Below are 25,037 nucleotides of genomic sequence, written 5' to 3'. Positions count from 1 at the left end.
TTGCTTTAGTTACAGATTTCCCATCAAATCCATATGTGTGTGTGTGTATTAAGTCTGGGGAGAATGAATAGTATTAGTAAATTGTATACGGTACTATTCCACTATTTACATTTAACGTGTGTGTATACGTACATATAATGTTTCATATTCTGTCAAATAAGAAGGCTTCTTTGCATAATGTTGGCCTTTGGCAGCACAATAGTTTTTAGGAAATGCACACAATGAGGTCAGACATTTAATTATTTGACTTTGAGGCAGTTCATTAACTTCACTCTAATTTTCTGTGTTCCATGAGCTGTATCTTTGTTTACAATTTTAATTTGGTCTAGTACCAAGGAGAAGAGGTTCTCTGTCAAAAAGGGCAAGAAAAATGTATCAGAGGGACCAAATTCTGTTTTTGATGAGTTGGCAGATTACAACTCCTGAGCTTTCTATGCTTGCCTGCTGCAAGTAAGAGAAGTCTGGGAGTATTCTAAAATGTTCTCTTGTGCCTGCAGCAATGCCAAAGAACTATCTTTCTCGGTTGAAAAGTTTCTCCTCTCAGTGGTATAAACATCAAGCTCTGTGGTGGATGGCACAGGGCCACTTCAATGCCATGAAAGGACAAGAATGGGACAAAATATCTGTCCTTCCCAGTTAAGAGATATTTTCCCTTTTTGTGGCCATGTTATTGACATGCTAAATATGGTGTCCCCTCCCTGTGTAGAGATGAGGCACCATCGCACATTTCAGATCCAGAAATGAAGTCTTTATACCTCAGTAAAGGAAGAATATCTATTTTGTGCTCCGATCATCCAGATTCATGTTATTACACTTTTACATTTCTATTTTTTCTAAATTAATGTACCTAAAAGTAGGAACTTAGTTGCTTCAAGTCACTGTCAATGAAAGAAATCAAGCACCTCTAGTCAGTTCTGATTTTTGGTGGACTGACTCCTGCTTTACTGCTGAACATGGCTCTATAATGGCTACATAGACAAGTGAGGGTGGTCAGGGTCCTGCTTTGGCTGTTTCGTTAATTTGTCTAAAATTAAATATGTGAAGCTGGACAAGTGAGTCTTCAGGGAACTGTTGTTGTTCTGAACTAAGAGTAAGTAAATGTGCAGGTTTTATCTCATTTCCCTATTTCTTTAGTTTGTGCACTCAAGGAAGCTTCGAGCTCGTCAGCTAGAAAGCCTACAATTCTCTATGCATCTATGGCCTTTTTGATCTCATATTTTGATGAGCTCTGCAGAAAATATCACACAGTCAAGGCTGTGCAATTATGAGTCCAAAATAGTTGTGCAAAATGTATCAATTAAACTATAATGTATCTGTTAGATTGCTTTCATTAAATTTTGGCATTTTTTTTAGGGATGATGTAGCTGCCAGAGAGGCTTAGGAGGTAAACAAGTTCTTTATTCCTGGAAGTCTCTCACAACCTGCTCCAAAATGTTATAACTGGCAAATTTCAGTAGGTTAATAAGATGAATTAGGCAAGTAGTTTAAATTAATAGATGAATATTGGCAGCATGGTATATTAATAATTTCACAGTGGAAGACATCATACTGAGTAGATGTGCTTCTAGGAATAAAAGATTGCTTTCCCCAAACCAGAAAACAGACATATTTTCTGGCTGATATCATGAAAGCATTATACCCATGTTGGTACAGCCTGGGGTATAGGGGACAAACACAAGTTAATTCTAACATATGTCTGGATGTGATATTTAATTTGATTGTCCAAATCATAGTCAATCTGGTTTCTTCACAGGCAGATTTGCATGCAGATAGAAGGAGAGACCCCTAGCACCCTGGAGCCTAATATCTCCTACAGGAGACAATGCCATCTCCAATACTTTCTTAATTTTCACATTATTGTACCATGGTAATGGCTGGTACCATTAACTTTTATACAAAAAAGAGGAATAAAGGCTCATAATGTGTAAAGGCTAAGAATTCTTCCTGGGCCAAGATGAGAAGATAAGTTAAAAATGAAAAACAGTAGAAAACAATTTGTTGCCTGGATGACTTACTAAAGTTGTATACTAGTGAAATCTTGCCTTTCTTATTGCTTTTCTTTGTGTGCGGTCAGGACAAAAAGTAGTAATATCTAACTACCACAGCAAGGAGTGCCAGGAAGAAATTTAACATTCAGAAAACATGAATATTTTGCAATTTTTGTAAAAAGAGATATTTTATTTAAATTTATTTTCTTGATTGTTACAGGCCATATTTTTTTCTGATATGAAAGATCTAAGCTACACTTCAGTTAATGAAACAAAGCCAGCAGTTAATGAATCTAGACCAGTTTATCCCAGCATAAGATCTCATCTCAGTTTTACAGCCGTAACAGCAAAATTAGATGAAATGCAATGGACTGTCCGTAATATGTACAAGATATTCTCAGTCATTCAGATGGCTCAATATTTAGCCCATGAGCCACTTTGTTCAGCTTACTAAACATTTATTCTGCTAACATCTGATTTCTTGCAGGATGGTGTTCTCCCCCAGATCCTCCTCTTGCTATTTAAAGATCTGACTTTACACATCACAGGTTTGAAGCAGCGTCTTTTGAGGGTTTGGGGAGAGTAGGGGGAATTGGATAACTGCCCAATTTCATATGATAAAAGAGTAATTCTCTCCTGTCTGCAGGAAAATCCCCAGGGAACAAAGTATGAAACCCAAACTTAAATAAAATCATATCCTGTTTGCAAACGTCATATTCCCTCTGCTTCTCAGTAATCTGGACCCATAAACCCCAGCACAGCTTGAGCGCCCATTCCTCATCTAAACAAATGCCATAAGCTCCTTTATACTTTTACAACCATGTCAGAAAATAATATTGACTGCCAATAGTGATGTGATTGGAGTTGCCTCCTCTGAGCCATAAAAGAAGCAGTCTGTTATCAATTTCTCTAAATGCATCAAGGGAATTATGGGTCGGTTCAGTTCCAAGTTATAAATGACAATTCAAAAGCCGCAGAACTGTTTGAAGCTGGGAGCCGATGATGACATTATCATAAAAGCCTGCTCTTCTTTTGCTTTTGTGGGGTTTTTTTTGCCTATCAGCTAGAGAAAAAAATATGGCTGAGAAATGGCTTCAAGATTTCTTCACACAGCAGCAGGTCAAACAGGCAGGAAAACAATCACTATTTTTAGTGACAGACTGAGGCAAGGAGATGAAACTTACTCCCATTAAAAATAGATTTCTGCTTCTCTTATTGTCATTTTCACAGCACAACAGAAAGGGGGTAATTGCAATATTGCAATAGATGGATGCATTGATCAACAGTTATACCTCTAGTGGCTGTTTACAAACAAAAAATTGTGGAATACTCTGATAATCCACAGAACCAAAAAGTAATTTGTGATTATTCTCCCCATTTGGCCACTTCACCTCTAATCTACCCACCTCTCTTGGAAAATTTTTCACATTCCAAACCTCTGACCAGCTGCAAGAACATCTTACTAAAACTGCTGGCCATAGACCTGATAGTCTTTCTCCAACTCAAGGAATTTCATCCCCCCCAGTATCGGAATTCTTTAACAACAGTTGATTCTGGAACAAAGTTAAACTTGAAAAAAGAATGAAAAGCATTATTGTAAGAGAGGTCCCATACTTCAGTGGCTGTTACACTGCTGGCCCTGGATAGTGCTCTCATAAAAAATGTAACCATCATTGAAAGAAAAACCTGTTATGGGCAAATTTAGGAGGTTAGATTTAGATGGCTATTTTTTTTTTCATTATCTTTGATATATATTCAGTTTGGCTGTCAGTATGAAACAGCTTTGCGCTCTTAGATAAGAGAGCTAATTATATATATAATTATAGTTTCTTATAAAACTATAAAGTTTATTGTTTAATTCCTTCTGAAAGTCTAACATACATGAAGACAAATTTTGCCAATGAACCTGACATAATCAGTGCCTATCACATATGAAATAAAATTCATATGGATGAAAAATTATTACAAAATTAGGAAATAGTAGCTTTACATGCATTTTGCACTGGCAAAAAAGATTTATAGCCATGATGGAACAGTATCTGAAAACATTAGTTATGAATACTGCCTCTTGTTTAGGTAGATCATAGCCTCAGATACGTGGGCTTTATCCTGCTTATGTTTTTACTGGTGCAATGTTCTTTCCAGCTCTGGCACAGCTTCAGCGTGTGGTGTGAGGGTCCTGAACTAGAAACAATCTATGATCTGCTCGGTGATAACAGTCATCTCCTATAAGAGATGAGGGCTCTGATATTAAATCCAGCCAGGCAGTGGAGAGAAATGAGCCTAGGTTTCCCACCTGTGTGAGTAGTCCAGCCACTAATCTATTTAGTAATAGAAGAGTTGCATAATAACAACCAGTAAGGTCCCCATAGGGTTAGAAGACAATAGGATCAAAGAGCTCTCCTGCAAGAATGGAATTAACTTTTTTTTTAATACTTTCTCACTGTATTATTTAGCAAACAAGAAAATAAATGAGAACAAAAGTCTAAAAGAAAATTAATCCTTCCATCCCTCCTTAAAATCTTTGCATGAACTATTCTTACTGCTTTATATTGTTTACTGTTTTATAACCCTCAATGAAGTTGAAAACTACTAAGTAGCAACGCTGCTTCTTTCTTTCTACCATCATTTTTTGAAACTAAAGAATTACTTTCCACACAGTTTGAAGCAGCTCCCTTTCCCAGAGCTCATCTTAGCCAATAGACAGCTAAATATCACTGAGAGTTCCTAATCTGATTATTTACCTTGAAAGAGGTCATAACCCATTCCTTTAAAAGAGCCCCACAGCAAGCCTGACAATAATAGTAAGTAGAAAGGCAAACCAACCAGAAAAGAAATAAATAAAAGATCCATTTCTACAACATGCTGTTTAATCTAGCTTCCATGATTTTAAATAAAAAAAAATAAAGCAGACTCAAAAAAAGTGTAGATACATTTAAATGCTTTAAAAATGAATTTATACTGAGCATTTCTGACCTGTTAGATTTAGAACATACATTCACTGGTAGAGGGATTTCAAAGCACATTTCTATTCACAATTTTTAATACCGCAATTACTTGTTTCAAAGAAAAATTTTATAATCTTTAAAGCATACCATAGTCCTATTTACTTTCCAAAGCCCTAAAAGAAAGTTTACATCAGCTCCTCTTTATTCAGAAGCCTAACATCCTTTCTCAACTTTATTGATATCTTGCTCAATTTTTTCTAAACTTCTTAATAAATGCAACAATGTGGAAAAATTACCTTTTTTTTTATACTGAAATATGTGCATATAAGCTTGTGTATGTGCATACATGTCTACATGTCAATGTGTAATGTTAGCTGATCCTCATACAGAAATGATCCCCAAGCTGCTAGTCACTAAGTTCCAAATTTTAGGCAGAATCACCAGCAAGCTAAGTCCACAGTAGAGAAACTGGAGTGATTACCACTCCTGATTCTTTCTTCATTAACTAATAGCTCAGTAATCCTCAAAAGTTACTAAATATTTGAAAGCTAAAATTGAATTTTTCTTTTTTGAGTGTTAAAACCTTACAAAATGAGTATTTTTTCTGTCACGTATCTCATAATTAAAAAAAAAAACAAACAACCCATGCTATAAACAAGACTAGAAGACAGTCTGAGAAACTTGGGGCTGTTCAGCCTGGAGAAGAGAAGACTGCATGGAGACTTCATAGCAGCCTTCCAGTATCTAAAGGGGGCCCACAAGGATGCTGGAGAGGGGCTCTTCATCAAGGACTGTAGTGATAAGACAAGAGGTAATGGGTTCAAACTTAAACAGGGAAAGTTCAGGTTAGATATAAGGAAGAAATTCTTTACTGTGAGGTTGGTGAAGCACTGGAACAGGTTGCCCAGAGAAGTGGTAAATCCTGCATCCCTGCCAGTGTTCAAGGCCAGGTTGGAAAAAGTCTTGGCAGCATGGTCTACTGTGAGGTGTCCCTGTCCGTGGCAGGGGAGTTGGAAGTAGATTATTTTAAAGTCCTTTCCAGCCCAAACCATTTTAAGATTCTATGTTATGGAATTTATCCTTTGTGAAGGAAAAAAGTAAGTAAAACTTTAGAATGTTGCATTGGAAGTTGACCTCCAGAGATTGTGTCTTTATTCCTGCATACACAGAAACACGGAAAGGGAACTAAAATGTATGTGCATCATCCAGCCAGCCCATTGATATCTGGTAATATCATCATTTCACTTTGATATTACTGACATCAGTAAATAATGGACCCAATTGGACCAAGAGTGTAGAATATTTTTCTCAGAAAAAAAAAACCCTGTATGTGAAAGTTATTTCTCCCTGGTATTACCTTTTGTATAATTTAATAGGAGCATGATACCAATATCAGCATTAATTCTCTATTCTCCATGGTTTTCAATAATTTAGATTAATTCTTTTATATAGTGTTGCAAAGAATTTTTGCCTGCAGATTTTTGTTTGCAGTGTCCTAATACTCACAAGCTTGCATTTTAGAATGAATCTGTTTCAAAACAAGACATAAAAAAAGCTCAAATAACTTATTAGTTTAACAACACCCAAGTTATTAGGTAGCAGTCAGTGAGCGCTTTTCATGCTGTTAGCTTTAGTAATTTATTTTCCCTTCTGAAAAAGATGAAGCTGTATTTACGTATCAACAGTACACAAAACAGCTTCTCCAAAGCTCATTCTGCTCTAACAATTACACCTATGGTACTTTCCTCAGAAAACAGAGCTCATGTAAGAAAACCCAAGTGGGACAACAAAGAAATGTGCACATTATCACAGAATATGTTCTTATCTAATTGTTATATTTGCTTACTGTAATGTACTGTTTTTCATGTCCTTGAAAAAAATCATAATAGCTGCTCAGGTTTCATCTCTACAGATTTCAACAGCTTCTGAAGACTCTGAACTGATAATGCAATAGTTCTAAGGAATTCATTTGTGAGTACATATGCTGTGTGCTGTCCCTCTTGCAAAAAAAATCCCAAACATGTACTTACCCCAAGTCCCCCACAAGGCAACAAGGAAAAGAGTTTTTGAGACACATTTCCTATATATTAAAGAAAAAAAGAAACAATGAACATCATTTATTAAAAAAAAGACATTTAAATACTGGAACAGTAATTACTCTTTACTGGAATTCAGATTTTGTTATTACACAATGAAAATACCAGATTAATAGTATTTTGAAAGCAAATCAGCCATGGGATATTTAAGGCACTCTTTCACAACAGTGACAAATCTTAAGATTGGTAAGCCATAGCTTCAAAGGAGTATAATGATCAAATCTCCACAGAAAGTCACTCTGAGCTAGGGCGACTAATCATCCTGATATTTGTAGCTGATAAGAAGCTTGTCCAAGCTAGTCATCTCAGATTCTTCCAATCTGTGGAATGGGGAAAGTATCTTTATCCAGTCTAAACCAATGCAGTGAATTATGCTTGAGGAATGCCTGTTTCTTTTTCACTGAACAGAGGGAGCCTCATTAAGTTTTACATGAAACTGAAAACTAATTTCTTAACTTCATCTCTCAAAAAAAAGTTTCTCCTTTGAAAATCACAGCCTTAGTCTGTCTGTCTATGCAAAAATGCTGTTCTCTTCATTAATGTATCATCAATGAATACATTAATATTTCACAAACACAAAAAGCAATACTATTTGTTTAAGTATTGCTCACTAAATACATTCTACTAAATGGAATAAAAACTTAATAGGCTTTAGAATCTAATTACTAGCTTGTTCTGCTCTATATATTAGATGATGTGATAGGGTTTATCTTATATTCACTTTTTATTCATTAATGTTTTCTTTTTTTTTTGTACCACTAAATTCACTGCTTGTCTTGATAAGGAGAATATCAAAACCAGGTAAGGATCTCAGTATTTGATGCAGTTCTTATCCCAATGTGTAATCTGATCCTAAGGCAGCTGTGGAAGAGAACATAAACTTTTTCCCTGCCTTATCACCAGAACTGGCTTTGTAACTTTGCCATCTGGAGGAAACATTAGATAGTGAATCACTCAAGTCACCTAGAGCAGCCACCCATTGTTATGGAAGGGGTGAATGCTGCAGTTACTCATGTTTAGCAGGTGCCAATGAAATGCGTAAAGACAATTACAAGGCATCATCTTTGAAGTACAAGAGACCAGACTGCAATGTCTGAGATGAAGAAAGTGCTTTACACTTTGAGTAAAATCCAAGATGCATTTTAACAGACTAGAGGCCTTTGATCAGATTGATAACAGACTTTGCAGAACAAGAAAAACATTGAGATTTCATGAAGAGAACAGTGGGGAAAGCTTCAATTATGGGAGAGTAAGTCCATCTCTTAACTAGCCTCACAAAATGAAAAGAGCTCACAACACTGCCATAAATGAAAATCAGCAGCAAAAAGCAAACCCCAAAAATTAATCAAAGTGAGAATTTCTCATGATGTTTGGAGTTGATATTCCAGCAGAACTTGGTACATAGCAGTCATTTTCAAGTTACACCTTTCCACACCCCAGGGTACCTCCATGATAATAATCATAAAAAAAATATTAGGATAGTTCAAGTAAGATAGAAGACAAATTTTAATTAATAATACTTTTTCTGGCTTTGTCTCATGACAGAATTTGTAGCTGCCAGCAAATTACTCGAGAAAAAAAAAATCTTTTAGATAAGATTTAGTAGAACAATTGACTGATAGAGCTAGAAAAAATATCCAAGATTTGCACTCTAAAATTCCAACCCACAAAAGAAGTAGAAGCTGGTTAGTCAAATTAGGTGCTCAAGAACCCATCACTGACTAAGGTCAGGGTCCCTACAGAAGTCAAGGAAACTGCTTACGAGGTTGACAATTGAGGACTGAGAGTCTGACAAGCAGGAAACGTGATCTGCAAAAACTCTCTTTCAGAAAAATCAATAAATTTAAAAGTATGTTCACTTATAAAAAGGCACAATTTGGGGGACCTGATTGTTTTCAGTATCATCACTCAGAAATGAAGGCATTTCCTCCAAGGGGTCATTTTTTCACTAACTTGTAATTGCAATTGCGCAGATGCTCTGTGAATGGATCTTTTAGTTGTACTCTAAACACTGCCTCACAGTCACGGATGTGTTGACAGCATATTTCTCACTTTTACAAACTTTTAACTTTTGGAAACTTGATTTTTAGAAACACTTTCTTAATTATGGTTGAAGAGGGAAAAAGGAAATAAATTTGTAAGACCTGTTTGATAAGTGCTCTGCCCTTGAGCTTATTCAAAGAGACTTGAAAGGTTTTCTTCTGTCACAAGAAACCACAAGGTGATGTGATACATAGCCTGCATATTATTTTCCTTCAGGTCAAGACAATGTACTGCAACTACCACACTGAAATACAAGCAGTAAGAAAGCTTAACTACACAATCATGTAGAAGTTGAAGTGATCATTTACATTAGCTTCATTTGTAGGTCCTGATGCAGGGAAAATAAAGCCAAGAGTTCAAGCCAGTTTATTCTCTGATTTCAGTCGTTTCAGCTGTTTTGCTTTCAGCTGTCTTCCAGAACAGAGCTTTTCTCAAGAAAAAACACTGAAATAAGCATTTATTGACAAGTAGCACATTTCTAGCCCTAGTCTTACTTAAATCTCATTTCTGCTTATAGCTGCTTCAGACAAAGCAGATGTACTCATGTACCCTCTCTTCTGAACAGGGAGAAGGAGCAAACACTTTTCTAGAACACAAGTAGAGAAGAAACAGTGCCACCGTCTTCTTAGGTGGCCAGAGGCATAAGGAAAGGTCCTCCTTTTCCTTAGGATGCAAAGACATAATTTGATGGAACAATTTCTATAGGAAAAAAAAAAAAGCACTTTCAATGAAATAGAAAAGTTTTATGAGATGATGTTGTTATTGATGACATTTTTTAAGAAACATTTCCTTTAGATTTTTCTCCTTTGCTACACATCATTTTGAATTCCTATACTGTACCAAGATGTTAATTTTAATGTCAGGGTTTGTTTGATTCAACCTCACTGAACTGGGGCAAGGTGAAACAATCACACTTCATTTTGTGAATAGGTAAAAGACAATAAAGTTCCTTTACATAAGAGTCTGGAAGCCCAAATGATTAGTACTTCCAGCCAAAAACCAGGCACATAAAAAACATGTGGGAAGGGTGTTTTATTGACTATTGTCTTGGTAAAAGGCCATGTGAGATGCAGCAACATCCTAGAAGCAGAGACAGAAGAGGGCAGTAAGCCAAGTATACACTCCGATTATATGCTAGGAGTGGGATCTTGATATAAACTTACTTAGAGAGTAAATGTTTTGGACTAAGTGTCAAACAAAAAAGGCAGAGTGTCAAGTAAAGAACTGTGGGTAAAGAAGTGGCTTTTTGAGACTGGATAAACAAAGATTTCTACATTCTCTGTGCATAGGCAGAAACACAGAGAGGATACCTGGGTCCATTCCTTTTTTCACCTCATAACTGCAACTACACACTGCATCCCATATGCTGGTCAACCACTGAGATCCAAATGGGAACATTTGTTATCATTTATTATATTATTGTATTGTATATTATTATATTATTATTATTTGTTATCACAATACATATATTGATAATGCATATTATATTAAATAATGTGAAAATTAAAATTAAATGAATAAAACAAAATAAAATTTAAATGAGATGTTTGCCTATCAAAATGGAACATTTTGACAATGTTGATGAACTCAAAATGTTTCAAAATTTTCATTTTACAGGAATTTACACCTTTTTCTCGGAAACACTTTTGGGGTTTGTTTTGTATTGTTTTGTTTTTATAGTGGGTTTTCCTACCTTGGAAATTCAAGCTCCAGAGAATTTATCTTACTACAAATATTTTTCAGTTTTGATGTTGCCTGGGCTAAGATGTACAAACCTAGATAATATTGTGATCAAGACATTGCTCTTATGTGCTCTTATGGCTCACCAAAGCAACAGTGTGCCTTAAAGAAGGAACTTTTAGTATTAGTTTCCAAAGAAAAATAATTGCTATGTATTACTAAAACTGTGGCAGCATTTCTTTTGATGGCTAGTATCGATTTTGTTTGGGTTGGGTTTCACTACAATTAGGAAAACACCCACATTTTAGAATAAATGTTATAAAAATAGCTGAAAATTAAAGTGTTTCATCCAGTATGCTGGGACATAAATGGAGGAATTTCACCCATAGATTATTTCCAAAATGCAGTACCTTTTTGTATGTTTCCTTTCACATTCTCTGTAGCAGGTCTGACAAGTAGATCTGCTTCAGTAACACTCATGGCAGAGCTCAGTTCAACCCTACTTTTCTATTATAAAAAAAAATACACTGAGCATGGGCTGCGCATGAAGATATTTGATGTGAAAATCCTGTCAGTTTTCTGCTATTCTGCACATCCACAGGTCTATTTAATATTTTAATGTGTTTTTCCCTCTTGTGACTTAGAAATATACCATATACTGCATAATGAGAAGGCATTAATATAAAGTTTACTTATTAGCAAGACTTAGGCATAGTATCTGCACTCACTGGGGCTGAAATAATTGAAATAAAGCAAATGAGAACAGTGAACAAGCAATTCTGACAAGCAAGTGATTCTTAAGCTCTCATTTTCAAATCAAAGAACACAAAGAGATAGAAGACCAACGATACTCAAAATCGCCATTGACCTCCAACAGACAACAAGTTACAGTAAAGCGTTAACACTTAGATGATTTTTGAAGCAAATGAGTAGAAACAACTATTGCTTCTTTCCAGCCTGTGCATTTTGCTAATCGATATTTGGCTTCCATTGTAACATTCTCCTGCCACATAGCAATGCGTTTGGAAAAAGTGAATTTTTGTCACACTGCTTGCCAAGTATTTTAAACTGACACCAGCTATGACTAATGACAGGGCTGGAATGTGCTGTTCTCAGTAGAATAGAGGCCTGTACAGACCTAGGAGTTTCCTGGGGTCCAGCTTCTGTCTGTTCAAGGGGCTGGTGCCATACAGCAGTGAATGATGTTCAGAGTGAACCAGCTGTATTTCCTCCAGACTGGCTTTTCGACCTCGAATTCGCTGAAAGAAAACAGCAGAAGCCTACAATATTCCACTGACAATATTTAGGGAGAGGAAAAAAAAAAAAAAGTAAACGTCCAAAATAACATTTAGTATGATTAATAATGGGTTGAAATTGCATCATGCAGGAATGTGACACTGATTTGTTTATTAAAGTAATGCTATATGAAAAACAAATGTGTGTGTGGTTTATCACAAATGCTTCGCTTAAGTCTTAGCAGAGTTAACACAGGGCTTCGCATACAAGAAAATGAAAAAATTCTGATCCTCTTTTCTACATTATTTTAAGAGATACAAACAAAAAAGTGAAATATTTCTTAGCTAAGAAATGTGGCTAGAAAAACTGTAGTCTAAAGAGCAAAAACTTATTCACACCTGTGAGCTACAGCTGTGTTCTGAATAAGGATTAATGTTTTTTGCATCACTACTAGGACTTGTGATTTATGCTACTGGAAAGAAGATGATCACAGTAAGGATAGCCAGGGAAAAGAAGAAAATTAAAATTTAAATACTTTAATAAAACATTTCTATGTCTTTTCATTTCTGAAATGTAAGTAAGGTCAATATCCCAGGATCATTTCTGCTGTTACACGTGCTGACTCGCTTTCTTCCTTTTATAACTGGAGTTTAACTGTTTAACTCTCTTTAACTGTTTCTCCAGCCTGTACTCTCTCCACTTAAATCAGTGTTAAAAAAATCTGGGATGTCTTTATCTCTATAAATCCATTGAAATTTAACAACTTTAGGAGGAAAATATAAAAGAAGGAAGAAAAGATAAAGCAAACACTTCCTTGTTCAGCAGATCTGTTGTTGTATGTATTTGGAGTTACAGCTTGTCACGAAAATGTTTACCTCTCTGCTTGTGCTAATGCTGCACAGCCTTTGCAGAAACATGAAGCAGATTTTGTTCAGGTTTAGGCATAATAAACAGCACTGTCAACAAAGTTCTGGTTCCAAAATCATCTTTCCCATTGATATTGAATAATGTGGGGGAAAAAAACAGCCTGTTTTTAAGGTCTGTAGTACTTGGGGCAAAACCTCTTATAATTTAGATTGTGGATCTGTGTGAATGTCAAGGTCTACAGGTAAACAGGTACAGAAGTTATCAAAATAGACAATTCTATTTTTAATAGACTGATTAACCTGTTACAGAAATGCTACACAATTCTAGTTTTCTTAGAGGTTAAGTTGTAATTCTTATAATACCCATCCCCTATACATTCACATCAGAAAGCACCAACCTCTTCACTAAGAGAAGAAAGCAATCTTTTAAATGTTAAAGAGAATGTGCCCTGCAAAAGAGAGAAACTGCACAGGGGGGGCAGAATAACCACGTAAAATTTATATTGAGTTAAGCAGCAGCAGTTTTTTTTCTGACTAATCAGGAAAAATATTTCAAGAGTTAGATCTAGATGACTGTGGAACAAGCTTCCCTCAGGGAAATGGTGGAAGCCCTATTTCTTGCAGTGTTTAAAACTTGACTGGATACAGCAGTGGAAAAAACATTTTAGGGAATGATCCAAGAATTAAATGACTTAATAAACCCTTTTTCATCTCTAATTTCTTCAAGCCTCTCCCAGTCTCACATGAGAATTTGTAGCAGTGCATTCACATCCTTTTAACACACAGTTGCGCAATCAAAATCAGCACATTATGTCACCTCATGGAGTCAGTAAACACTGTAATGGTTCTTCTGGGTCAGATAAAATGTTTTTCTTCACAAGAGAGGTGACTGGTAACATTTATTCATTCATCCATTCTCATTAAGGTCTATGTTTCTAATAAGCTGCTTTAAAATCTGTATACCCAATTTTCCACAGCAAAACTGGGAAGGGAAGCTGGCTTTTAGGACAGCTAAAACAAATGTAGAAAAAAAGTAAAGAGGTATTTTATGAAGGTCACATCAAAGAGCCTTGAGTAGAATACTCTTTGGTCATATATTTTCTACAAGTTATACAAAAACTTTTTAGGAGATGTTTAAGAGAGTTAATTGGCTTTGTTTAAAGTGCTGTTAAATGCCATAGCCCTTTAACCATAAAAAGACCTGCAGCTTGCCATTATTTTTACAATGAGGAGCTATGTGAGAGCTGGTCTGGCAGTGGCCTCCACAGAACGTTTTGCCAGTGACCCAGTATTGCCAGCCAGATTCTCTAGGGGAGAAATAGGTTGTGGCAAAAATAAGGTAGCACCAAACAGGATGCCTCACTCCAGGCTGCTCCCAGCAGTAAGGTCCTTGGAGCACAGCCAAGAGATGAGCTGCCAAGGCAGGTGCAGCCCAGAGCTGCTCTTTCTCCATGGCTTCTCCAGCTCCAACCTTGAGTATTGACAAGTGCATTAAAAAGTAAATGGCAGGAGGAAAGGGAAGGTTAAGCAGTACACTCCTGTGCTCTTTTGCCTTCCTATCTCCTCATTTACTGTTTCTTTCATCCCACCGTTGCAGCATTTCTGCATATCAAACCATTTTCAGTTAAAATCAGAACTAAGGCTCTGCACAGGGAAAAAATAATTTATATTAAAAGTCAACTGTATTAATTACTAAGAACAATTATTCTTAGATAATGATGTCAGGATTTAGCAGTTCTATAAAAGCATGTCGTAAGTCTGTTGCCAGAATCTGGAATCATGTAACTTCAGTTATGCAAAGCAATAGTTTCTTGCTCTCACTGGCAGGAGTTATCAGAAAACATAAGATAAGCATTTAAATAACATAACAAATACGCTTTTTTCCACATCTTTTTATTTTAAAGTGTCTTTCTTAATTTTCATTGGCCATGGTTGTATTGAAACCCTAAATTGTAGTAGAAAGCAGAAAATTTACATAAGGCTAATGAAAAATGAGAAATAGCATAGCATTTGTTTCATTCAGGAGGTTTTGAGTACTACATCCTTGCATCTACTGCATCCTTAGTAGAAGGTGAGTCATCCTTTTCTAATGTGCATGAAAATTTATGTGTTGGCTTTTTCCTCTGACATAAGTAGTTCCCCCATCAACAGAGACATTTACACATCTCAGGAGAGCAAAATAGCTGATGCTTCAAAAAATCAGTCTAGAACTGGAAAGTTATTCTCCCCACAACAGAGAAAACTTTCACCTTTTGCAGAAGTTAAGGTCGAAGAGGACCGTCTAGTCTGGTCTTCTGTTTAAAATAGACCATTAAAGTTTCACATCAATAACCCCTATTAACCTGAAGATTTTGGTTAGACTTTCAGCACAATCAGAGATTCCAAAAAACAAAGGTGACACTGCCTGTTTCTCGCAGCTAAACTAGCAGAAATTGTTGACATAGCTTAAGAAATATTTCTCATTCTGGTCTCTCAGTGCAAGGTGTCTATTGCATTTACTGCAGCTATTTATATGGAGGTAAGTGTCTCTGAAGTTTCCTTAGGTTATCTAGTTTGTAAACAAGGTCTTTAAGGTTTTTCCTAATTTTCTGTGATTTCTTGTAAGTGTTAAATTCATTCTTGTTTTTAATAATGCACACAGATAATATGGATCTTTTGCCAGTCCATACAAACACATCACTTGCTCTCTCTTCATTATGTGGGAATTGCAAGCATATCTCTGATGCACATGCACTCACATATGGATGCATTTATTCTCTTCATGTGTTTTGGTTGTCCAGTGCCTAACCTGAATATGGTCAATACTACAAAGATTTTTGCTCTTAAAGACTAATTCTTCCTGTATTATTCCTTCAGTCATAAACTGAGGTTCAGAGGATGATTTTTTTTAATATATTTTTCAGTTGATGTGATCTGGTAAACTCAAGGTTATTGTAATATTTAAATTTGTTTCTTCTCTACCTTCAGTCCATAAGATGTGGACAGCAGAAGGTGTAAGATGTCTCCCTAATCCAGAAAACTACTGAAATTCAGATCAAATTCCAGACTGAAAAGAAAAATGCTTCTGGATCACAGTCCTCAAAGGAAGTGAAGGTGGGGGCACAAAGTGGGACCATGTCTACAGTCTTCTTTTCTTTTATTTTCTTTTCTAAAACGGTGCTGATTAGTGTAGCCTAATGTCAGTCATGTGTGCCTAAATTATGGCCCCAAAGGAGATATGTAAACACTTCCTCTCCTTATAACAAGTAGAAAACAGACACCATTACCAAAACATAATTCAGTCCTTTTTCTGTCCCAAAGGTAAGGCAGCTGTGCATTGCTCCATGCCAAGACAAAAGTGAAAAAAAAATAAAATAAAGATAGTGGATGTTTTTATTTCAACCTTTGAATCTTTTAGCGGTCCTGTTCTGGTGCTGCATTGATACCTGTCTGTCCTACATCTGTCTGTTTTTAAGAAACACAGAATAGGTCTTTCAGTAAAAATACACAAAACTATAAACCAATTCAAAAATATGGTGTCTGAATTTTATTTTCTCAATACATTTATACCAACATTATAAAAAAGTCCATTACATGAGGAAATGACTCCATTCTCTTGCCCTGGGCTCGGTCAGGTGCAGGTCTCTCAAGTCCGTCTCTCCAGAGCTGGCCATAATCAGAATTTGTTTCTCCTTTGTCTTGGGGAAGACAATGGGGGACGTAACCTATCTACTTGGAAGAGTGATATGATTTAAAAAAAAAAAAAGCCTAAAGCTGTGAGTTGTTTCTCAATTTAGCAGAAATCCTCTAAATTGTTGTTTGAATAACTCTAGAGCTCAGGTATCTACAGCTAGAAAAACAAAGTACAGTCTGGAAAAGCAAGCCCTTTTGGCTGTATCTGCAGCAGTAAATCAAGCAGTGCCAGGAAACATTCCCAGGCACAGGAACACAATCATCTGTACTATTAAATTGCTAAAGTGGTGCTTCACACCGTTTTGGCTGAGCAGCAGCTAGCATTCTCCCAAACGACTTCCAGACATGGTTTGGTCACTGGCATGGCTCAGGGAGCATTCCTGGTAGTATGAACATGAGCCTTTCCATTCCAGTTGGCCACAGTGGTGAAGAACAATCCTTGGCATATTTCATTTTGTAATGAAGACACAGCTTTGAGTACCTTAGTCAAACCCTTTATGATTTTACCAAGTTATATTTTAAAAATGATATATAAGGGGGCAACATGAGCAGTATATATAGGTAAGAGATTACATTTAGATTAATCTAAGTAGATTTATCTTTTAGCTGCAGCAAGCATGGTGTCAGCCCAGTAAATATGACTTCCACTATCCCATGCCCACTTAAATGACAGTTCTCTGTACTCTTGGCCAGTCATCTCTTCAGGGCCATAGTCCTGAGCTGTGTGAGAGACATTAAGCCACATTGCATGATTTAGGAACACATTTTACTCCAACAAAGATAGCACAGATATAAAGTTCTCATTTTTATAAGGATTTCTTCTTAGATTAAGAAAATAGAGAGGGCATCCTGGCACAAGCCTGTGGCCAAGGATACACACCTTGAAAGGTAACAAGATTTGAGCTACCTCTGACTGAACTAGCCTCCATCCTTAAACTCCTCATCAGATAAAGAGTGGGACTGCAGCTCTCTTGTGGGACAATTGTTTACTAAAAGAGAAAAAAAGAAGGTTCACAGTAACTGCAGAGGATTTCCTAAATGGTTGTTACAGGTTGCTATTCCTAAACTGCCCTTCAGGCTTGGTGCATGAGGCAGCGCACATGGCAAAACCTGACCAGTGATCTCCCTTCTCCTTCTGACAGAAACTGTGGGAAATTATATGAGAAACTATATTAAGAAATACTGATGTCCATGAGGGGGCATTCAGAAGTCGGTAAAAAAGACAATGGATCTTTTTTTGTGATGCTTTGACGACTCATTCTCAGTGTGGTATGTTTCAGAATGCAGTTTAGTGGCAGCCTATTATTTCTTGAATAATGCAATAACCTCTCCTTTGGTATCAGGAGTCATATACTCAGCTGAATTACCTTTCTAAAAAATCAGAGCAACAATTAAGTGAATCACCACAGCCTTCCATATTTTGAAAAATGAGCACTGTTTGATGTCAGGTAAGTGCTAAAGAATTCAGTGAAGCAAAAGGCAGATTACATCACCAAATAAAGTCCTGTCTTTAGCTACATAATAAGATCAAGGTAAGCACCAAATCTACACACCAGCTTCACACTGAAGTTCGTCAAATTTTTATCATCAAAGTTCATATTTTGACTGCACATTTCACATTCCAGCCTCATTTCAAAGCACATAATGCTTTGAAACATAATGGCACATAATCATAGAATCATAGAATAGTTAGGGTTGGAAAGGACCTTAAGATCATCAAGTTCCAACCCCCCTGCCATGGGCAGGAACACCTCACACTAAACCATCTCACCCAAGGCCTCGTCCAACCTGGTCTTGAACACTGCCAGGCATGAAGCATTCACAACCTCCCTGGGCAACCTATTCCAGTGCCTCACCACCCTAACAGGAAAGAATTTCCTCCTTATATCCAATCAAAACATGGCACAAAAAAGCCATTCGACATGAAGTAACATATTTCCTTTTTGCCCAGTCACTGGATTTTGCAATATCTTCCAGGAAAGTATTGGACTGCACACACCTCAGACTAAACTATATAATTTTTCCCATTTACACCTTTTGCAGATGCATATAAGTTACTGTTGGGAACTATCTGTTTTTACTGAAGAAAGCAATACAATCCAGTACATTTTGGTTTCCTTATTTTCTCCTTTTTTTTTTTTTTCTTTTGCTTATGAAGTGGGTTCTAAGTCAAGAATATAACTAGTGAAGCACTTTGGTTTGGTGAATTTTACTGAAGCACTTGGCTATGTGCTTAACTGACTCCTTAAGTATGCGATCCCACCAGTGAAACCACTCATTTGATATGAGGCCTTAAGAGCCTTGCTGAAAAGTCTTCTTGAAGGTTGAAAAAACATTATCCAAGCTAAAAAAAGGATTAGCCTGTTAGAGTGCTGCCATCTAGTTAGATGAGTGTATGCAACAAATCCATTTATAGTGCTTGCAATATCTCACTGCAGAGTACACTAGGCTACCTGAAGAAAAATCTTTGCGGACAGTCACTAATAGCTAATCAAAGGAATTTATTGTACGTGTTCCTTTGGGCTTGTAAAAACCTAAGTATATAAAGAAAAGTAATTAAAGAAAATAGACCATAAATGCCCTGGAAATTTTGAGATCCTGCAAAACAAGCAAGCTTGTGCTGAACTTTGTTAACTTGTGCTGCAGTGCAGTAAGCACCCTGAGTTGCCACAGGCTTCTGCAAAAATTGACAGTTCTGCCCCACACATGGGAAGCAGTCAATGACAAGAAAAGGCTGTTTTCAGTAACCTAAGTCATATATACACCTCAGAGCCTATATCTGATATAAGCATGATGCATTAATAAACAATTTTGTGAGAGAAATCAAAGCAGGAGAAAGTTCAACATTTACTCTGATACTGTCAGAAGATTGCACTTGAATGTCTTGGGTTTTGACATGGCACCAGTTGTACACCAGGCAATGAAAATGCTATGAAAACAGACTTTAGAGTCTGAAATAATACAAGATGCAGTGTGCTTATGGAGTAATGCAAAATACATTAAAAAAACTCCAGTGTTCTATGCTCCTACAGAAATAAAATCTTCAGCTGTTTGAAAAAGTTAAGAACTACATTGTTGAAAAGACTGTACTTGCCATTTGACAGCTGCGTGTCTACCTTCCTTTATCTATATTCTGATGCATATGCGCAAATGACTTTCAATGTGTAAATTCTTTGTTTTCTGACTGGGAAGTGTGTTTTCCTAAAATGCATTATTTTGATATTGCCAGTTAAATAATTCCTAAGACAAATTACTCTCTTACGAAAGGATTTAATAAATTTGCCATTTAGTTTAACAAGTCAAATATCTTGTCTTTATTTTTTATTACCTCACACTTGTTTAGCAACCCAGTTTCTTGCAGCCTTGACCAGATGCTTTGGATCCTTCCGGCATGTTCAGGGTGATTAGCATAGTTGCCACACATACACTGGTGCTTCAACATGAGACTGTCATATACAACACCTTCAGCACAAAGACAGCACAATAGGAAACAAAAAATGAGAGAAATGCAAGTTACACTGTCCTGTGTCATGTGTACTACAGCACAACTGAATTTTATTTAACACTTATAGCAAAATTAAAATTCTGGATTTTAATTCCCTTTTCCTCTGGGAGGTTCTGAATTTTGAAATATAAGTTACATCTTGTGATATTGACAAGGCAAAAATGCATTCTCAAGAAATTATACTAGCAAATGCAATTAGCTGTAAATAAGAAAGGAAACCTGGCGGTGCCTTGTTAAAGCTTTTACAGCTAGAAAAGTTTCAGTCCTATTACTGAATCACTTGTTTTCTCTTCCTCTAGTGGATAAGGTCAGCTAAGGCTGTTAACCTACATATAACACAAAAAGGTTATTTAGTTATAGCAGTGTAAGGAAAGTCATTCAGAAAAACCTTAAAAAATAATGAAATGGCAATGCCACTCTGTATTTGTGCTGCTTAAGTAGTACTATATTAATTCCAGATCTCAAAAAATATCAGATGAAAATTTCAGAGAGCTGCAACAGTGACAGCCGGAGTCCTTTTTCATTAACAGGAAAAGTTCCACCCACTACTCAATCAGGACCAAATCTTATTGTTAGACTGCAATGAAAGGCACCTTTTGAATTTTCTATGCTCATTTATTCAAGGACAGAACAACTTTATATGAAACAGTTATCAATATCACATTGCTCTGTAGCTGTATAATAGAAGCAGAAGAGAAATTTCAGTAAGTAGGCTTGAGCTAACCTCAATTTTCCAGGCTTTCAAACCAAGTCTGAAACACTGAAAATGATTTTATTTATTTATTTGTTGCTTGCAATTCCCTCAGAAATGTCTGGAATAAAAATATTTTCCTTACACCTGTGAAAAATTTGAATTTTGGAAACATTTGAATTTTTCATCCCCTTAAAGTTGAAAGGGACTTAAATTAACAATTTGTCCAAACTGCAAAACTCAGCATGGAAAGCCTCTTTCTTATGTGCCACCACTACTGGAGATGCCGGCACAATTCTGGGAAAATTGTGTTAGCCTGCTACTGAAAAGTCAGTAAGTGAAGAAAATATAAAACTGAAGTCCAGATTCAACAACATGCTCAATACTACTCTTATTTAGCAAAGTTCTTGAATGGATATTGAATGTTATTAAAGGGGTTTAAAACTCTGCTAAAAGTCAGTATATATTGCGGACAATGAAAAGTTAAGGTTCTGAGATAATTCAGTTGGAAGCCAGACAGAAATTACGCTGCTCTAGAAATATTTATGCTGCCATATTTCTTAGCTCATGCACTTTAGAATTCAACCTTTGCAATCTTGCTATTTCAGCCAAAATGATAATACAACAGTTATGTTTAGCTTAAGGAGAATGCAAACATAATACCTATGTTGAGCATGACTGACTTTATGCTAAATGATCATCTAACAAACAGAATAGTCCATAAGAAATAAATTTTCTTCTAAATTTTCTTCTAAAGAAAAGAAGAAAAATCAGTAATAATTTTTTAAGGATAATAAACTAATGCAACTGAAAATCTCCGCTGGCATTGCCAGCGCAGTCAATAATTTCCTTTTTATGCAGTTATTTTCACTGTGATGTTTATAAGCTTTGTTGCTCTATCATCAGGTCTTACAAGTTATTTAAAATAGCAAGTGCACCTGAATAAGTCCATGCTCACATAATTTGCTTCACTTTTCTTTGCACCAAATGTTTAAATTTTGCATTCTGCTGTATACCCAGATTGTACAGTTTGCCAGTGATCATGATACCATTAGATAAGAAAACCTTTCCTCCCATCCCCCTGCCTAACAGAGGTGTTTAGATGCTAAATGTATATGCATCAGGACTTACAGAAGCTCTTAGGCAGAGAAGGCAGTTACATCTAATGGATTTGAATGGAAATACTTGTTAAATGCTAAAAAAATTAACTGAAAATGGAAATTATCTCCAGCCTGCCACTCTTTCAATGAATGTTTTATTTCTAATTATCAGTGTTCCCTACAGGCTCAGACTTCCATAGACTGAACTGAAATTAATGCAAAAAAAATTTTTACTATATTATTATTATGCAGAATCAATATGTTATATAGTAATGACACTTTTTGATGACCTATATCAGAGTTGGAACTAACCCTTGGTTTTGAAGTGAAAAGCTGTACCTGTGTATTCAGGATGCCTCCTTTGGTTGGCATAGATATAAACATCCCTTTCTTAGTGAACTAGTATTTTCCCTAAAATACAATATAACTACAAATGTAATTTTATTGTATGCAAATTATTTTGTCCTAATCAAAAAACAGTTTAATTGGGTCAAGTTAATATTGCATGGCAGAAGCATCTGTTCCAAATTTTTAAATACTGATATTCACACCACTGAGTGTGAAATTAATTTCTAGCAGGATTAATTGACTTAAGAAAAGAATGAAATATATGTTTTCATTTATTGCAAGCATCTAAATTGATTTAGGATGTGCAAGTAATTCAGATGTGTGGCTGCTGCTCATACAGCACATGTGCTTGGTACAATACCACAATGCAGCAGTAGAGCTTACTCCTAAAAATAGCCTGTAGGATTTCCCTAACAGGATTCAGCCAATAACCTCCCCACCCCCACAAAAAGAGCCAGAGAGAGAGAGAAACAACTGTTTTCAATTGCAGACTGCTGTGAAATATTAATAAAAGATGGCTATTCTGTCTCTCCAGAGAAAATGCCTTCAGCCAGATTCTGCTCTCAGATTCATTGTGTAAATCTGAGCAGCTCTACTGAGACTGGTGGACTTACTGTGGATTTACACCAACATTAGTGAGGTCAGAATGCGGCCCTGATGACAGACTGGAACGGTGGCACAACTGAACCATATAATGATAAAGGACACAGGACAAAATAAATTGAATTTGCATTACATCAGAAAAAAAAAAACCTTCTTGATGGGGACTCCCTAACACCCATTCTTTTCCAAATACTTTATTTGGTTCAGCTTATTTTAATAATGTTTTAAACAAAAAGGAGAGCAAGAAACCTAAAAACTGTTCGTTAACAGTATGCTTTGAAGAAGGTGAAGTGCCCTGGAGAGCATTGCCAATAAGAAAACCTAAGGGAAGAATATCTAATAAATTATTCAGAAGAAAAGTCTGAACTGAATCATGTCAAATATTCTGTAAACCATCTAAATGAGCATCAGGTAGACTTTATATTTTTTTCCATCTTTGACTCTTTATCTCATATATCTACTGCATATATACTGCACAGCTCTTTTACAGGTATCTGCATTCTTATTCCCTTCTTATTCCATTCAGGGTATATTAGCCAATATTCCCTTCAGATATTTGGCTAAGAGCATTTTCTTTCATGACTCACAAAAATATAGGCTCATTTAGATCCCCGTGTAATATTCAGCCACAAGAGTGTTTCTTCTACCTTTTTTTTGTCTTCCAGAATATATTATCTTTAAATAAGAAAAACAAACCAAACCAAACCAAAACAAAACCAAAAATAAAACCAAAGCCAAAACTAACAAAAAAAAAAAAAACAAACCACAAAAAAAGACACAAACAAATAAAAAATCCACACAAAACCAGTAAGAAATAAAACAAGGCAGGGAGGTGTTTTTACATTAATTTCTAAAGTCTGAATTCGACCTCACTTCATGCTGTTCTCCCTTTCCACACACCAATTCCTTCTTTACATGTGTTTAAAAATGCTAGTGCTGCAACTGCTGTGGACTGGTTGCATCTTGTGCTCTCTTAAAGGAGCAAATCACAGAACCACAGGATAGCTGAGGCTGACAGGGATGTCTGTTAGACCAACCCTCTGCTCAGAGCACATCAGCACTGTGGTCAGACCAGTTTGCTCAGAGCTGTCAAAGTTCCTGAAGAATTTAGGAAAGGCCACATAAAAATGGATAAAAACTGGGTCGACTTCTTTCTTTCCACTAACCAGTGAATAAATGCTAGGGCACCAGCCAGACCCAGGAAATACTATGCACAAATAAAGCCAGTCTATATACCATACCCGTACTGTACCATACCATACCATACGTTTATAATGCACACATCAATCTAGGTATTCACAGAAACTGTATTAGAACTGCTGAAGTTTCAAAATATCAATTCATTGTGACTCCAAAGATGTTAATCTCCTAGAAATTAAATATATCTTCAATTTACTCAGATGTGGTAGCGACAAAGTTTGTATATGTAAGTCTATAAGCCTAAAGACATGTCAGGGAAAGGGGCTTCTTCAAGCAGGCTTCATTGTGAATGCAGAATTGCATCTCTCTATTGCATCTGAGAATCTGAGAACTGGTCTAGCAGCCCAGGAGTATTGGCTGTTAGCACAGATACAGCTGAGAAGCAGCTACAGCACTTTACTGTGTCTCCAGCCAGTGCCTAGAGGATATGAAAGAGATGAAGGTACAGATCAGAAGTGGAAAATCAGAAGCATAAATTTGTAGAGAAAGAGGAAATAGGAGGATCTCTTTTAATGAGTAGAGATGTCTATCTTGAAAGAGTGGGGGATAGGGAAAAAGGCTTCAATAAGAGAAGAAACAGGGATTCAGGAAAAAGATATTTTGATTTGGAGTAAGGAGTTCAGTGAAAGATTGAGAATCTCTGATAGAATAAGATACGTTTTTTCTCTCTTTCCTTCTTTCCTTCTTTCTACCTTTCCATTGATGTTGTGCATGTAGTAATACTTAACTAAAGGGGTATGGTTAAACTGTCTGCACAATCTTACATCCTGACACTCTGTATGGGCTGTCTGCATTTCTGTTGCAGAGCTCATGAGACTTCCTTGTGTCAGATCTCAAGCCCTGATGCCTGGTACTTTCCGCTCCCACACCATCTCCATTCAGTGTTTGTCCTACATAATTTCATCCCTTCTCTTACTCTTCCAGCTCAACTAAACATTTTCTTTCTTGATCAGTTCCACTGGTACCACAAGTTCCCAGATAGATGTAACACCCTTGGCCCTAGTCCCCTTTCTGGGGACTCACAAAGGGAGATGTCAGTAAGCCTTAGCAATCAGATTGAA

The 25,037-nt window shown here is 36.3% G+C and overlaps 1 protein-coding gene across 2 annotated transcripts in view; it reads right to left on the bottom strand.

The window, feature by feature from the left end:
* The window catches only part of HDAC9 (histone deacetylase 9), a 387,421-nt gene that overhangs the window by 117,187 nt on the left and 245,197 nt on the right, over positions 1-25,037 (bottom strand). For both annotated transcript variants that reach the window (XM_062616787.1, XM_062616797.1), the window contains exons 15-17: positions 19,858-19,991; positions 11,894-12,014; positions 6,967-7,016 (exon numbers count right to left, since the gene is read on the bottom strand). In XM_062616787.1, the coding sequence (XP_062472771.1) occupies positions 6,967-7,016; positions 11,894-12,014; positions 19,858-19,991 (305 nt within the window). The remainder of the gene's footprint in view (positions 1-6,966; positions 7,017-11,893; positions 12,015-19,857; positions 19,992-25,037) is intronic.

Source organism: Pezoporus occidentalis, unplaced genomic scaffold (assembly GCF_034315485.1).
Source record: "Pezoporus occidentalis ecotype Australia unplaced genomic scaffold, CSIRO_AGI_Poc_V1 ctg103, whole genome shotgun sequence".
Taxonomy (NCBI): domain Eukaryota; kingdom Metazoa; phylum Chordata; class Aves; order Psittaciformes; family Psittacidae; genus Pezoporus; species Pezoporus occidentalis.
The sequence above is the reverse complement of the archived record's forward strand: the minus strand, read 5'-3'. Positions and strand labels throughout refer to the sequence as shown.